We start from the raw sequence: 17550 nt of genomic DNA on the forward strand, positions 1-17550 counted from the left end.
CTAACATACTCACTTATGCTTCCCTCAAGGGCAATGCTGCAGAGCACCAACCCTGATGGAGAGAGGGTTGGGTAGCCCTAACTAGAGAGGTGCACAGATAATGCCAACAGCCTGTGGGGCAAGGATGTGGCACTTATGGACATTTTCACGACAACCCCACTTCCACAGTCCTGACCTTCAAAGAAGTCAGCAGAACTGCAGGAGAGAGATGTGATACCTTGTGGTCATATTTATAAAACCATCTCTCTTTTGTTTTCCTACCTGGATGATTATGTATCAAGTTATTCTCTTTTTAAAAAAATTAGGTATGTAGGGCAGCAGAATGCATTTTGATTCACTGTACACAAATGCAGCAAACTTTTCGTTTCTCTGGTTGTACATGATGTAGCGTCGCACCCTATGTGGAGTCATACATGTACCTAGGTAATAATGTCCATCTCATTCCACCATCTTTCCTGCACCCACACCCCCTTCAAGTTATTCTTGAATAAAGTTTCCCCTCTTCAACATTTATTTCCAATGAAATTAAAACTTCAAATCTAGAGAGTAGCTTTTAAAATCAGGTTAATAAGAAAAATCATAGAACTATTTTTATTGAAGGCAGAGTGAAATTACCAAGCGGATTCCCGCCTGCCCATGATCACTTGGTCTTCAGTTGCTAATTTACAGTGAGGCTTTGAGTTCCCATAACCAGCAATATTGATGACAGTCATAGAATTTCAGAAATGGATGCAGATGCTCATTTTACAGATGAAAACTGACTCTTAGAGAGATGTATTCAAACGAATACATCACCCAGAGAAAGAATAATTGAACAGACTTTTATATATTTCAGTTCCCTGAAATTAGGGAATTTAGAATGGGGTGGGAGCTTGAAGTCTTTCCTTCCTCACCCCCACCCTGTTTTGTTAAGTTAGACAACTTCATTATAGTTCAGAGGGAAACAGTCTTCTCTGTGCATCTCTAGCTGCTGATTAGTTAAAGAAAAAAAAAAATCTGTTTCTTTAAGGGTGAAAGCAGTAGAATATCTGTAGCAGAAATCTGTCGATGACATAAGTAATTTCAGAGCACCCGTGCTGGAAATATTGCTAGGGAACAAAGGAATGAATCCAAACCAGTTGCCAGCACTTGCACACCATAGCACTTTCACCTAAGTTCAAGGCCGGTTCTGTGTGTGTTCTCAAAACATCACCAAACAGGATACAGCTTGAGAAAATGTCATGCGACAGGACTGCATTTGAAACGCCAAAGTGTGTGCGGGGAGCCCCTCCGCCTACGGAGCGCTCCCATTTGATAGCATTACTAGGAAACCTCATTTAATCCCAGGCAGGTCAGGGTCAGATTTCCCATTTGCAGACCACACCTGAAAGCCAACAGCAGGCACCTGTGAGGGCCCAGCCCCGTGCCCTGAAAGAAGGATCCGGCGTGGTTACCGCCCGAGCAACAAAAGGAGGGATCTGTGAATAAAATCTATAAAGCGGCAGTATTTGGGCAGGAAATGAATGGGTACAAAGTTAACAAACGAACAGATTATCCTTAGCCATATAATTAAAAATACAGGGGAAAATAATACCATTGTGAATTTTAACTCAAAACTGTCTTCAGTTATTCTAATATTTATTGAGTGTATACTGTGTTCTGGACACTATCCTAGGCCCAGAGGATTCAAAGAACAAAACAAGACTGGGGTGTGGCCCAGTGGGAGGGCACCTGTCCAACAAGAAAACAGAACAAAATAGAGCACACCCCCCCGCCCCCCCCCCACACCCACACACACTGTGCCAGGAACTCTTTGCCTTGGTGATTCTATTTTAAAGGGTAAGAGACAGAAAGAAGGACAGAGGTCTGCAACTACTATGTAGAAAAAGGAAGGCAGAACAGAGGGCAGAGATGGAGGAGGCAGGAATTTCTTCTTGAAAAGACTAAGAAGATATCGATTACGTGCAAATTGAAATAGAAAAGGAAGCAAACCCTAAGTAGAGAAAGCAGACTTGCACAGCCAAATGAGTATTTGGAGGGGAACATTTTTCAAGATCCAGCACAGGTTTTAGAGCACCCACTATCCAGATACGATTACTAAATGTTCAAAGCAAGGAAGGATCACTTGAACTCCCGTTTGGATTTTCTGTAAGGTAACAAGATCCGCAGGGAGGGCTGCCATTACTTGGCCTCACCTTTTGGCCTTTCCACATCCCAAGAGGAACTTTACACCGGGAACTGGAGGGTTCAAATTTAATAAAAGCAAAGACAGTGACATTAAGCACCATTAGGAAAACGAAATTCTCCACAGTGTTGCAAATTAAGCTATTAGATGACTGAGTAGGGAATTCTCCACTTGTGACTGGACCGGGGGGATAATATACAAGTGTAGAAAAGTGAACTTCTGTGAAATATGAGGAATATGTCCTCTAAAAGACTTCTGCTTCAAGCAAAGTTTTATTTGTTTTTCTTAGGGGACCGAAAATCCTCCAGGACCAGCGGGTACAATGGTCATGTTTTGATCAGCGTAACAAAGCCTGTTCATCTGCTCAGCTAGCTGATACAGTAGCAGCCCCCTGCACAGTGGGAGATGGCAGAGCAAAGCACCCCCTGACCAGAAGCTTCGGTGCACACCTGTGATCCCAGTGACTCCGGAGGCTGAGACAGGATGGTTCCAAGTTCCAGACAGCTTGGACAATTTAGCAGGACCCTGTCTTGAAATAAAATGTATAAAAGACTGGGGATGTAGTGCATGATAAAGTGCCCCTGGGTTCAATCCCCAGTAATCAAAACAAAACACAAGCAAGAGGGGGAAAAAAAAACTGTTTGCTGCTGCTGCTCCATGACCATTGCTACGGTGTAAATGTTGTCAACTCTGGGTCTGCCAATGAGAACAAAATTACTTCATCCCCTGAGAGGAACACCTTGGCTCCCTTGCTCACACAAACAATGCAACATGAAGGGCGGAGGAAATGTGGTTTTCACATTTGCAATGCCTTGCTGCCATGGACTGCAAAAAAGCAAATAGAGAGTGAACTCCTTCTAAGTGACACATTCAAATATATCAAGACCTAGCTGGGTGCAGCATCACATGCCTGTAATCCCAGCGGTTCGGGAGGCTGAGGCAGGAGGATCGTGAGTTCAAAGTTAGCCTCAGCAACTTAGCGAGGCCTTAAGCAACTCAGCAAAATCCTGTTTCTAAATAAAATATAGAAAAGGGTTGGGTATGTGGCTCAGTGGTTAGATGCTCTGGGTTCAATCCCCAGTACCCACCCTGCCCAAAAAAATACATCAAGACCTGAAACAAACTCCTAATTACTTATATGTTACAATGAGGTTTGCAGACCTTTATTCAGCAAACCATTATGTTATTATCAAAAGAAATGAGATTGAGTTTTTTTATTTAGAAAGATTGATTTTCCTCATCTGGGGAAAAAATCCATTAACAGATACTATGATTAAATTTCTTTTTTAAATCAACAAGTTGTTCTATTTTACAAAAGTTTTAAATCGAAAATTGGCCCTAGTCCAAGATGTTTCAAAAGTCATTCTTTGTTTACCTGTGTGTGTGTGTGTGTGTGTGTGTGTGTGTGTGTGTGTGTGTGCCAATGAGAATAAATGCTTAGGACCTTGAGCATGCTAGTTAAGTCCTTTACCACTAACCTGCATCCAAGATCAAAAGTCATACTTGTTTGAGTGCACAAGGAAAAGAACCCAGGGGAATTTTACCTCTGAGCTACAACCCCAGCCCTTTTTTCTTTTGAGACAGGATTTCACTTAAATGCCTAGCTTGGCCTCAAACGTGATCCTCCTGCCTCGCCCTCCAAGTGGCTGGGATAACAGGAGTGTATTACCATGCCCAGCTCATTTCATTAATATTTTCAGTAGAAGCATATTTGCCATGAACCTAATAGCACTTGCCCAGCCCCTGTGAGGGCTAGAAGTGGCTTGTCTTGGCATAACAGAACTGTCCAGCTGGGGATGAAAGCCAAACTACCATTTGCATATGAGCAATCTTGATTAACTGATAAACCCATTAATCACCTAAGAAAGCACCGGTGAAAGGGACGGAATCGCCAAAGATCTAGCAATTTGCTGTGGTTTCTCCACCCACTTCACTGTAAGTAAATGTTTATGTTCATCCCTGATGTTGTGTGCTTTCCAGATGCCCCCAATTAAATAATTGTCCAACCCCTCCCACCCTATAGATACATATCTGACTCTGCTGTTCAGCTTAGAAAATATTAAGTAGATAATTTTTTTCTACCACTTAAAGAAAGTTTACAAGGAAATAAAATTCTGTTTTATTATAGGAAGAGGACTGGTTCTGAATTACCAGTATTTCCAGTTTCAAAAAAAAAAGCTAATGAGTCAAGGTGGATAAAATTATTTTTACTTCTGGCTCACCCCCCACTTCACCCCCTGCCCTCTGCCATGTTGGGGATGGAATCCATGGTAGGGAGCATGCTAGGCAGGCACCCTCCACTGATCTACACTCCCAGCCCCATAAATACTGTCGGTCACCTTAGCATAAAATCCCCCTAGAAGGATGCCCCTTGTTTGCAGTTTGCTCTCATCAGTAGATCTTGCAGATCAAATGCCGAGTGCCACTGCTGGCCAATCCTCCAGGGAACCAAGACGGGTCAGGCTTGTTCTTATTTTAGTGGGCAGTGGTAACAATCAATGTCCCCCAAGTCCTATAACTGCTTACATACCAAACTATGCCTTTGCTTATATTACAGCTGTATATATGTTGTAGATGGACACAATACCTTTATTTTATTTATTTATTTTTATGTGGTACTAAGGATCAAACCCAGTGCCTCACACGTGCCAGGCAAGCGCTCTACCTCTGAGTCACAACCCCAGCCCCATTTCAGCAATCTTGCAGGTCCAATTCTGATTTCCAGAAATAACCATCAAAATCTTACCATAGGGGGTTGGGGAAACAGCTCCGTGGCAGAGCACTTGCGTGAATGGGGATTAACAGGTGTGCGGCTCTTTTCTTTGATATTTTCAGCAGCATCAGGTTTGCCATGGAACAAATAGTTGAATCCCCAGCACCGCAGGGGGGAAAAAATGTGGTGTTTTTCCAGGAGCAGTGGCTAACCTGATCGGGAGTTCAAAGCTAGCCTCAGCAACTTAGCAAGGCCCTAAGCAACTTAATGAGACCCTGTCTTAAAATGAAAAATGCAAAGGGGCTGGGATATGGCTCAGTGATTAAGCACCTCTGGGTTCAATCCCTAATTTAAAAAAAAAAAAAAAAATCTAACCATAGGTTCATACTGATGATAGAAGAAAAGAATGAAAAAACCACGTTCAGTAATTGAACATGAAAACTCTGTATTTACATTGCTAGGCTATTAATTATCATCTGGCAAGAAGATAGAACGGAAGAAAACACAAATATCCCAGTTGCCAAGGGAATCACAATTCTGCCTATCGCAGGGAAAGCCAATTCCAAAGGGCCCTGGGGCGTGCACCTGGCGGGAGCCCCCCCCCCCCTGACTGGCCTGGGGCCACTGGAGGGAACATTAGCCCCTCCTAGAAGGCCAGGCTTTTACAGGATCTTTCGAAGGACCGAGTGCCACTCTTTGGCATGCGGCATTTAGAGAGTACTCAGATCTCCAAGGCCATTCAGAGTCAGAAGCCTGGGTCAGCTTGGGGAGACAAAGGAATACAGTCACAGGGTGGAGACAGAATTGTTTTCTGTAAAAGTCAGTGTTTACCATGTGGCTGAAGTGTACGAGAAATCACATCTGGACTGAAGGACGAGGTCCAGCAGCAAACCTCCAGGAAACAAGCCACAGATTAAAGACCTCCATGCTATCTGGGATTCTGTGGAACATGCCCTGCCCCCTCTCTCCCCCCTCTGTCCATGCTACACATCAGCTAAGTCAGAAAAAGAGCTCACTGACCCCTGCACTCCCTCGGTGGCATATCCCAGGGGTCTCTCCTTGTCCACTAAATATTTTCTAAACTACGCTCTGCTTTCAACACCCTCTTATCCAGCCCCAGATCTCCTGTCTGGGCTCTCATTCTCCTTCCTTCAGTAAAACTGCTGGGAGCACACTGTTCCTCCACGGGGGCCAGCCTCGGACTTGTCCTACACAGTGCGCAAGAGCTTACATGTGGCAATCAGCTGACTTGGGTTGGAGTCTTGGAATGATCCTATCCACCTCATAAGGATGCCCCATTAAAGGTGATGATGTACAAAAGGCATGGCTCTGGGCCCGTGATAAAAGCAGATGACCTCTGGAGGGTGGAACTGCTCAGTGACACAGCACTTGCCTCCATGCACCAAAGAGCCCTGGGTTTGAACCTCGGTACCATGCAAAAAACCCAGGAGGCATTAGCTCTTCTTTTCCTCGCTTCTGCTGGCATCTCTCATCTTGCCTTTTTTTTTTTTTTTTTTTTTTTTGGCATGGTGCTAGAGATCAAAGCCAGGGCTCGTGCATACTAAGCAAGCACTCTACTACTGAGCTACACCCCAGCCCTTTCCTTGACTTACCTAAATCCAACCTTCCCTCATCCCCAGATTTCACCCCACCCTTGACCTTCAGGCATCACTGTCCCTAGACTCTGAACAGCCCTCAGCTCTTGCAAACTTCATGAGGTAACCACCAAGTGGACTTGCTTTAACCTTTCCCAGATCACCTTCTTGCCACCCTAAGCAGAGGACCCGTTTCTTAGCTCTTTTCAACCCCCTATAAAGCAAGCAGCACAGTGTCTGGCTGTGGTCAAATCAAAAACTGCAGCTGCTCGACTGGATTCAAAAGTGAACGTGGGAAGGACAAGGCGCTGGGCTGGGGAATTTGAGTTGGGTCCATTCCAATTATTTTGGTGGATATTATTTGAAACTCTCACACTAGGTCAGGCAAACACTCCGTCTGTGAGACTGTGTATATTTCTAACTTTATATGGTGCCTGTGGTGCTACATAAAGACCAGTCTTCCCACCAACTTCAAAAGCAGCTCCCGGCTTGAAGCTGCGCTGCGGGGGCAAGAACGAGAAGAGAAACGGTTCCACGTGTTCAAAGAATCTCATGTCACAGAGGCCACGTCTAGTCTCCCATCATAGGACTTTCCCCTCTCTCTTCATATTTCATATTACCATAAGGGTCAGCGTACTGTAACCAAAAGGTTCTTCAACACGTAGCCTTTCACTTCTCACGAGAGACCAACAGGTCAAGGTGCTCCATGCTGATCCCACCATATGGCTCCCCACCCCATGAGCTAAGATCAATTGAGTGATACTTTGGCCAAAGACTCACTCTCCAGTAACCACCCCAGGATCTCCAGGCTCAAGAGCTATAAGACATGCAGGCACATCACAGTGTAGATACATATCTTGCAATGTCTCTACCATAAAAAAGTGTGCAAGTTTTGCAGGCTTCTCTCTATAGAGATTTGTTATTTTCATTTATAATCTAGGGGGACGCTGGAGGTTGAACCCAGGGCCCGGTGCATGCTAAGCACTGAGCTATACCTCGAGTCTCCGACAATTCTAAAGCACCAGGACTTCAGTGTTTCCAACAAGAATCACATTCAACATCAGACAAGCGGTTCAGACAAGGCAACAATAATTTTAATTCAGTCTTTTAATTTACCAATGAAGGCTCATTCCTGAGTAATTTTTGGAAAGACATTAAGTTCCAGATAAGCATGTGTAAGAGAAAAGAAATATAACTTAGAGATCTAAGCTTTGAGGCTACCCTGAAAGTCAGACAAATACCTCCTTTGGAAGCCTACTGCCTGTTTTTGTTGCTAACTTCATTCGCCATCATGAATTATGAGAGTGAATTTTTTTTTTTTTTTAGCTGAAAATATGAAGGAAGTGAATTCCCAAAGATCACTGCAAATGCTGTTTGCCCTTTGGCCCCTGGTATCCTGCCAGAGTCTCCAAGGATGGCTTACCATCAGTGACAATGACGTCTTCCTCCTGGCCATTCAGGGCTTCGTCCTGGAGGCTGAGCTCTTCTTGCTCAGCTAAGCCATTCGCGGTGGACAGCTGACCATTCTTCTGGAGGAGCTGTGAGGAAGACAAAGCCATGTGAACTTCAGTTCTCAGGACACATTAGAAGCAATGACACCATGTGGTCATTTCCAGAAGACAAGAATCAGGGAAGGCTCAGTGGCAGGGAAGAGGGAAGCCCTGTATTCACCTGAAAGATCCAGCTCCCTTCAGAAGGGGCTAGCGGCTATCATGACGCAGACGGGGCCTGGTATCTGCGGGAGTCTCTGCACCAGTCATTCACTTATTCACTCATTCACCTGAACCCCAGGTAGGACACACCCACCACTCCTTCAGGACAATTTCAAAAATAACAATGAATGAGTTTGCACACTACCATGGAAGCCAGTCTTATTTATTTATTTATTTATTTATTTATTTTTTAAATTTTTCAGTGCTGAGGATCAAACCCAGGGCCTCGCACAGGTAGTCAAAAGCTCAACCACTGAGTTACATCCCAGCCCTAAAAATGTTTTTGACTCTGTCACCTTCTAATTATACACAGGTTATGCATATTTATATAAATGACAAGGTGCCCTCAGGTTAGAAGGCAGATGTTTAAACAATTAATTGCTAAATCGTAGCCCTGCTAACTGTCACAAAGGAGATGTAGATAGAGCAAATGACAATAACCAGGGGGCTCTCGCCCACGCAGGGGGCATCCCCAAAGGATGATCCATGCAACACGCATGTTTTCAGTTGCAAAAACAGTAAGGATATGTATACATACCCCCATTTTTTTTCAATCCTGAGAATAGAAGTTAAAAGTTTCTTGATTTTTGCTTGCTTGTTTGCATGGGGATTGAATCCAAAGGCGTATTACCATTGAGCTACATCTCTAGCCCTTTTTAAGACAGGGTCTTGCTAAGTTGCTTAGGGCCTCTCTAAACTCCTGAGGCTGGCCTGGTACTTGTCTACTTGTCAGTCTCCTCCTTAACCCTCCAAGTCACTAGGATTAAAGGCAAGCACCACCCCACGCAGGTTTGAGATAAAGAGTATTAAGCCAGGGCTGAGGATGCAGCTCAGTTGGTAGAGTGCTTTCCTCACATGCACAAGGCCCTGGGTTCAATCTCCAGCACCACCACAAAAAAAAAAAAAAAATTAAGCCAAATAAAAATAGCACAATAACAACTATTAGGAACCTAAAGGCTTCAATCATACTTTGTAACTGGTACACATTTCCATGTGTCTTAAAACCAATGCAGGCAGGTGCCAATATTTCCAAAGCAACTACAGAGGGGTAGGTCTTCCCTGCTCCCCACAGGCCCCAGATCAGCCACCACAGTGTGAAGTCCAGGTCACCAGCTGCTGCCAGGGCTTTCCACAACACTTCAAATTGTTCAAGACCCCCACGTAAAACACAGGTACACACAATGGTACGATGACAGAGTATTCTCTAGCACCAGACCTGCCTGCTACCAACAAAACCCAAAGAGGGATGGAAGTGGTAAGGTGCAAGGGCCTGGGTTCAATCCCCACCACAGAAAGGAGGGAAGAGGAGAAGAAGAAAAGAGAGCAATCCCAATCACAGAAAGGGGTGGGGGGAGGAGGAAAAGAGAGCTACCCCAATGCCTGGCACTCCATTTATTATCATCTCACCCTGCTTACAAGTCAACAGATAAGTCCCCAAGCCACGGGCTTGGGTCAGTCTTGAAGGCACAGTACGCTCAAGACAGTCCACCCGAAATCCTTAATTTGTGCTAAATTGATTTCACCTGGCTGTCTCCTGCGCCCAGCAAAGCTGTCCTTCAACTGAATGCATTTCCTCCTGAAATAACAGCACTGTACTTTAATAGTGATATTACAGACGGAACAGTTGGCTTCAAAATGCCCATGCTGAGTCCATTTATTAAACAGAATACTCAGATTACATTTCCTCTTAAAGTCTTCTCTTACCAAAATATGAAAGATGGGAATTTTAAATGAAACCTAAAGACAAAAAGAGAGGGGGAGGTGACCCCACAAGGCCCATCAGCGAAACTGTCAACGTACTTTAAATACCATTAGTGACGTGCACAGGCGAGATTTGAATTTGATTAATAATGTGAAGAGCTGGGGGAAGGGAAGGCAGGAGCCACATATTTTTGTGAGCTATGTTGATCTCAGTAATCTCCCCCACCCTTGGTACTGGGGATTGAACCCAGAGGCCCTTCACCGCTGAGCTGTATCTCCAGTTCACTTTTTTTTTTTTTTTTTTTAATTTATCTTGTTTTGAGACAGGGTCTCACTAAGTTGCTTATATCTGAAACTGTCAATGTGTTCATCGTGACATGAAACTGAACAGGGAACGTCAGAAAGATACCCTAATACTCAGCTTCAGCACCTTGACTTCAAACAAAGTGCCTCTGGTATATTAAGTTTAGAGCTCTACAGAGCCTCTGTGATTCTCATAATTCTTCATGAATTGTCTAATGAAAGACATCTTTAGTTGAAGCCAAACTGAGGATCTTTAAATATGAAATGTTTGTAGGGCACAGGCACAAACTCCCCTTTACAAATCTTGCAGAAATGGTACATAAGCTGGGTTGTGGCTCAAGTGGTAGAGTGCTCACCTAGCACCTGTGAGGCACTGGGTTGAATCCTCAGCACCACATAAGAATAAAATAAAGATATTGTGTCCACCTAAAACTAAAAAATAAATATGTAAAAAAAAAGAAATGGTACAGATACATGATAAAGGACAGTAGATGGTAGGAAAGAAAAAACAAAGTCTTAAAAACAGGTCAAAATGGACATGGTGGCACATTCCTGTAATGGCAAAGACTTGGAAGGTTCAGGCAGGAGGATCACAAGTTCTAGGCCAGCCTCAGCAACTTGGTGAGGCACTAAGCTACTTAACAAGAATAAAAAGGGCCAGGGATGTGGCTCAGCAATTAAGCAGCCCTGGGTTCAATCCCCAGTATCAAAAAACAAAAACAAAAAACAGCCAAAGAAACCCAACAACAACAAAAAAAACCAGGTCAAGGCCAGGAGAGGTGGCTCACGACTGTAATCCGTGTGCCACTCAGGCTCTGAGGTAGGAAGTTACAGGTTCAAGGCCAGACTCCACAATTTAGTGAGACTTTGTCTCAAAATAAAAAAATAAAGAAAGTCATGAGTTCAATCCCCAGTACTACAGAAAGAAAAGAAAAAAGAAAGACCAGAGGTGTATCATTAGGCCTTCTTGTATCCTAAATACAACAATAAGTTAATCGGGGGAGCAGCCATTGGAATGAGTCAGGGTAACTCTACTTTAGAAAGGCACTTGATGCGTTATTATCTTTGGTAGTAGACAATTTATGACAGTGACGTTATTGAAACTGAGTTTTGAGTCTATTTTATTACATGCATAGCTTAGGCACAGCAGGCATACCCGCAGGCAAAGTCCTGATAAGGATTCAGTTTGTGACTTCATTCCCAGTCACCTCACATGCAGACACTGGGACACTTCTGCCGCAGTCCAGCTGCAGCAAAATAGCCGGGGGGTGATGAACAACTTGTGTACATTGATACAGCAGGAGTGGGAGCCCTTTACTGTAGGACAGGAGGGGTATATATACCTTACACACAGCTTATCTTAATTAACATAAACTAGATACAGCAGTCAACCAACAAGGAATCTCCACACTTAATGGCTCGCTGGCATTACTTCACAAACCACTCCCTCTGGCAAAATGCCAGGTGCCATCCTGACTTGTTTACAGACCCTAACATACTGTGTCCTCTCACTTACAGATGCTTTTGAGAATCTGGGGTGTTCTTACAGATGGTAATTCATTTTTCCCATCTGAAATAAAGTGATTTTGTTTTCTTTTTCTCCCATTCTAAACCATCTACATTTCATACTATTATTAAAAACTCAGGTACTCCTGAAAGTTATTAATGGGTTAAAAATCACGTCAAGTCGAAACATGTTGTTTTGTAACTTTATGGTCCCACTCATTGGGGACACCTTTCTTTACCAATAAACACATCTCTTGCTCATCTTTAGCCGGTATCTCTCTACCCTATAACTCGGGTGGATTTACACAGAGCTCTGCCTAGACTGAACTCTGAATGAGGTAAGGACACAATTTAGAGGAGGCTGGGATGTAGCTCAGTGGTAGAGTGTTTGTCACACACACTTAAGGCCCCCAGTTTGGTCCTTAGTACTACAAAAATAAACAACAAGAACAAAAAGCGATTTAGGGGTTCCAGGGGTGCAAGGTAATGAAGCCGGATGAGATCTGGGGCCATCTAGTTCAGGGAGAAAAGGTACATTGTAATTTTCAGTTTCCAAGCAAGAAATAAGGGGGAAATTTGCGTTTCATTTTTCACACTGAAGCTGCCTCACAAAGCATTCTCCACCCATCTTGGACTTTGTTTCACAAATGCCTTTATTTCTTTTGAGACAAGAATTGGACTTGAAAGACATACTCCTTACACTTCAAGGAGAAACCCAACCTTCCCACTGGATTTGTGTTTCAAAAAAAAAAAGGGTAAACACCTCCTTTGAACAAATCAAAATCCTAAATGTTTTCAAGCTTATATCCTTCGAGTGGGTCAGCCAGAGTTTATTCCTGCAAAGTATTACCACATTACAACTAAGCAAGCATTCAAAAAAAAGAACCTCACATGCTTCAAGAAAGTGTTTTCTTCTTGTTTCTATAAAAACAAATGAGAGGGCTGGGGCTGGGGCTCCGTGGTAGAGCGCTTGCCTAGCATGTGTGAGGCACTGGGTTCACATAGAAATAAATAAAATAAAGGTCCATCAACAACTAAAAAAACCGAGAATATCCAAAATGGTAGCCAAGGCATTGCAGAAAAATGATGAGACTTCTCTGTTCCCCTTTCCTCACAGGGCGCTGCCTACGGCTTACTTTGAACCCCCTCTGCAGAGCAAGCGGTGGGACTAGGGCGAGCTTTCATGGATTTGTTAACCAATGAAGAAACCCATAGGCTCTAGCGGCTGTCAAGAGGCTGGGGGAGCAGAGGGTCTACTGTGGAACAACCGTTTCCACCACAGCAGTGACACTCCCTGAGCGACATTCTCACTGGATGGCTGGACGTTTGGAAGAGGTTCCACATTCCTGGTGTTCCCAAGGTACACAAAGCTCCAACCAGTGTGATCTACCCCACCTGCGGCACTCAAAGCCAAGAGGAACACAGTTACGTGGCCATAACCAGAAAGGAGCCAAAGGTCAGTCAATCTCACACAAAGAATCAGAATAAAAAAAAGATTGTCTGCAGGGAATTTTAAATCCCATGACAAAACTTACAAAGAAAACTCCTTTTTTCTTCCCTCTGGTACTGGGGAATTGAACTTAGGGGTGCTTTACCACTGAGCTATATCCCCAGCCCGTTTTACTTTTTATTTTGAGACTGTCTCTTTTAAGTTGCTGAGGCTGGCCTGTGATCTCCTACCTCATCCTCCTGGGTGGCTGGGATTACAGGTGTACGCACCACCGAGCTCAGCAAGAAAACTCTTTAATGTGAGAGTGTGTGTGTTTCCCCTTCATTCCCATAGAAACTGTTCTGACATGAAACCATTTAAAATGTCAAACAGAAGAAAATAAAAATGGCAATATAAATCAATCAACAATCCCCCTCATGAGCAATCTGAAAAATGTACACAAATTTTTAAATGTGCATACCCATTGGCTCCATCTGCCATGTCTGCGAATGGCTTCCCATATTATGCAGGTATCGGTGCAATGATGTACAATACAGTCACTTGTAAAAGAAACACGTCTGTAGGAGTCCATCAGTAGGGCTGGAGGTATAGCTCAATGGTAGAGCACTTATCTGGCATGCGGGAGGCCCTGGGTTCAATCCCCAGCATTTGATAAGTAAATAAATAAAACAAAGTCATAAACACAGAACAGAAATTTCTTTTTTTTAAAAAAGGGAGTCTAGCAGTGGAGTGGAAGAGTCCAACGTGAGCCATTCACACCACAGACAGTGTCCAAGGGTGGGAGGTGGGAAGGGAATGAGTTAGATGGGAAGACATCCCCAGTAAAAGTAGAGGAACGCAAGTTGCTGAGAATCACTGAATCTCTTAAGTGTTTAAAATAAACACGACCTGCAGATGGAGTGGTAGAGGGGAAGGGAGGAGGGGAAGGGAGAGGAAGAGACCGGTGAAGCACATTAAATCTTTACCAGCAGCTGCCTCCGTGGATCTGTCCTTTGGTTTTATTCTTCTTGGAGGGGAGCTGGGGGAAGACACGTGGTTTTCTTCTCCTACATTATTATAATGGTGAAAATACATGCAGCACTAAGATCCATAAATTCTGAGCTTGTAAGTATGCTAATGGCCTAGCTTTCCAGGGCTCATAAATCTTTAAAAAATCATCCAAGCCAACAACCTGAACTGTTGGAGCTGAAACCTCTCTGATGGCTTCCAAGTGTCATTTGCATATGAATGTCTTCAGTCAAACCATAGAAAATATGGACCACAGGCAGACCCCTAATTCACTCAGGAGGCTGAGGTAGGAGGACTGCAAGTTCAAGGCCAGCCTCAGCAACCTAGTGAGGCCCTAAGCAATTCAGTGAGGCCCTGTCTCTAAATAAAATATTTTTTAAAAGCTCAGTGGTAGAGGGCCCCCGGGCTCCATCCTCACGTCTGAACACATACACAGGATCACGCACACAACAGTGAAATGTTCTGGCCCTTGGTGATGATGCCATTTCTAACAAGGTCAAGGTCAAGGTACATAACAAGCAGTGATAAGACTATCTGGAAGGTATATTCATTTTCCAAGCATTTAAAAAGATTTAAGGCAATGAGAAAATTATGAAGAGGCTTCTAACCAGTAAGATTTCTCAAAGAGAAAAAACGAAGTGCTTATCAAGTTTCCGAGGTCTTATCAAAACTATTGCACCAAAAGCTCTCTCCAACCACATGAAACTGAGAAGAACTCGCACCCCAGGGCAGGAGTGATTCTAGTGACCTCCAAAAATAAGAAGTCCTTATCTCTGAGAAACTGACCTTTGGAGAGATCTCTTTCCAATCCCAGTTTCCCTCAGGGAAGAGACAGCAGGCCCTCCTCAGTGAGAGGAAATCCCAGAAATTCTGAGCTTTTAAAAAAACTGCAGCTGATTTTGATTTCAGGATTTCTTCCTCCCCTTATAGCAAAACCAAACCACCACCAACAAAAGTCCCCTTAGTGACTGGTGACGGTCAACATGGCTGAGCTCATCTGAAGGACTCAGACCCAGGGTGGACACCTGGTCACCATCCGCCAGGCTGTGCTCCCATGGGTCTAGCCCCACTCGATGGAAATCGGCACCGACCTGCTTTCTGACCCCACAAGTGCCACCAGTTCATGTCACAGGTCTCTACTTGAGCCTGCAATGCTATTCAACATCACCAACCAAGGACCAGAGGCGAAACCTGACTCTCCAAATAACATCATTCATCCCATTTCAATACATACGGGTTTAGAGCAGTTTCGTGATGCTCTTAATTTAATCCTAGTGTGAAAATTCTGATTTTTAGAACGGAAAGATTAATCTTATAGCACAAGAGCTCAGGGGTCTGGAAATGGCTCTTGTGAAAGCATCTGATATACATATATATATACCAGAGAGTCTTTGACCACTGTCTACAGATCCCTGATTTTCCTTTCTTATAATTTTCAGTAAAATTCATTAAAGTGGCTTAACATAACTTTAGGAGGAATCATTCAAACTTACATTGGGACTCCAGTTTGCTTTTAGCTTGCAAAATGATATTTCAACTGAACTTAATATTCACATTCAAACATTCAAACTGTTTTATTTTGTTTCATTTGTGGTGCTGGGAATTGAATCCAAGTGCTCTACCACTGAGCTACAGTGCCGGCCTTTATATATATATATATATATATTATTTTTTAATTTTTAGACAGGGTCTCCCCAAGTGCCCATGTGAGCCTCCCGCCTCAGTCTCCCAAATCACAGGGGTTACTGTCGGGCACCTGGTCCAAATATTCAAACTGTTGAGTGTCTTAGAAAATAATACATCTCAAGGACTTGGCAACTAAAGCCAAACTCATTTCATTAGAAGTGTTGTCTACAAATTAGGCCACTCCATCTCAAAGACCATGTTTCAAAAGAACATCAGTATAACAGGTGGATCAACATCAGCATGAGGCATTATCTTAGAAGTGCTCTGGGCTTAAATCAGCCGTGGAAAAACGTTTCTAGACAGAGTGGAGCTGATTGACTTAGAATCTAAAGACTCTTTAATGTGCATCCTGACCCTCTGTGGACAGGTTCACCGCATTTTAAAATGATTTGCCCAAAGAACCCCTCCTGAGCCTCATCTATTAACCTCATCCATAACTGAGACATCAAGGACACATACAGAATGTTTTAACACACAACATTTCAGTCAAATATTCTCCCGCTTTAAAAAGTTATAGTTGTTTTTAAAAGTATTAAAACTCCTGGGTTCTCTGGGAAAGTATGCAAAAGAAAACAAAGAGCTCTAAATCTGGTGAGGTGGGGGATCAGCCATGTCGATTTCAGGCAAAGGGAATTTATAAGATCTCTGCTTGAAATGAGGGAAAGGAAAGGCACCACCTACCAGCAACGGCGACTCACTGTGCAGAGATCTGCTGGAATGCCATACGGATAGTGGCGCCCTTGTAATGTTTGGAACACCCAGGACTTTAGGTTGGCATCATATTCAAGACAGAGAGATGTTCAGTAATCACAATTGGAGGAGAACCTGTGACTCTTAAGCCACATCTGATACCGCCAGTGTCCTCCTCTGTGTAGTCACCGTACAAGAATTGCTGGACCTGGGATGGAATCCCTGGTCTCTCAAGAAATGTGTCAACGGGGGCGGATGGTGTTATAACATTCCTAGTTAAAACTACTACTCACAACCACGAAGAACCAAGAAAAAAAAAAGAACTCTGATAGAAGAATGTGAAAGACTGTACTCTTTTCCCCCTCAACTTCCTTAAAACAAGAAAACACAATTCTATTTATATGGTAAATATAATACAAAAGTGTCTGGGGTAGCTTTCCATTGCTTTAACAAAATACCTGAGATAATCAAACTTAAAAAGAGGAAAGGTTTACTTTAGCTCACAGTTTCAGAGGCTTCAGTCCATAGTTGTTTTGCAATGCTACTTTTGGCTCACCCAGCACAACACATCATGGAGGAAGCATGTGGTAGAGGAGGCCTGTTTACCTTCTGGTGGCCAGGAAACAAAGAGAAAGCAGGAAGGGTCCAGGAGCATGCCCCCAATGACCTACCTTCCTTCCATTAGGCTCCACCTCCTGAAGGTTTCACCACCTCCCAACACTGCCATAGGCTGGGGACCAAATCTTTAAACCACTGCAGCATGATCAAATCCTTCTAAACATAAATCTTGCTTTTCAAGCAAACTATGGTTAAAACTGGGTGTTCACTTGCTGGGAAAGACTGAGTGATCCAGCAACTCCAATCCTGTCTTGGGTTAAGGGCAGGGGACAAGCCCCACTCTCCTATTATTTCCCATTAGTTTTCGAAGCAATGAAGTTCCTCTAGAAAAGCAGCCTCCTGAGCTCTCTTGGCTAGCCACTGACTTTGAGTCCCAGATTAGGTCAAGTTAGACAGCACTGAGT

General features: G+C 43.6%; 1 protein-coding gene across 1 annotated transcript in view; it reads right to left on the minus strand.

Moving 5' to 3' along the window:
- Akap12 (A-kinase anchoring protein 12) overlaps positions 1-17550 on the minus strand; it is an 88474-nt gene that overhangs the window by 35309 nt on the left and 35615 nt on the right. The window contains exon 2 of the mRNA XM_078018888.1: positions 7896-8010. Coding sequence (XP_077875014.1) covers positions 7896-8010 — 115 coding nt within the window. The remainder of the gene's footprint in view (positions 1-7895; positions 8011-17550) is intronic.

Source organism: Ictidomys tridecemlineatus, chromosome 8 (assembly GCF_052094955.1).
Source record: "Ictidomys tridecemlineatus isolate mIctTri1 chromosome 8, mIctTri1.hap1, whole genome shotgun sequence".
NCBI lineage: Eukaryota > Metazoa > Chordata > Mammalia > Rodentia > Sciuridae > Ictidomys > Ictidomys tridecemlineatus.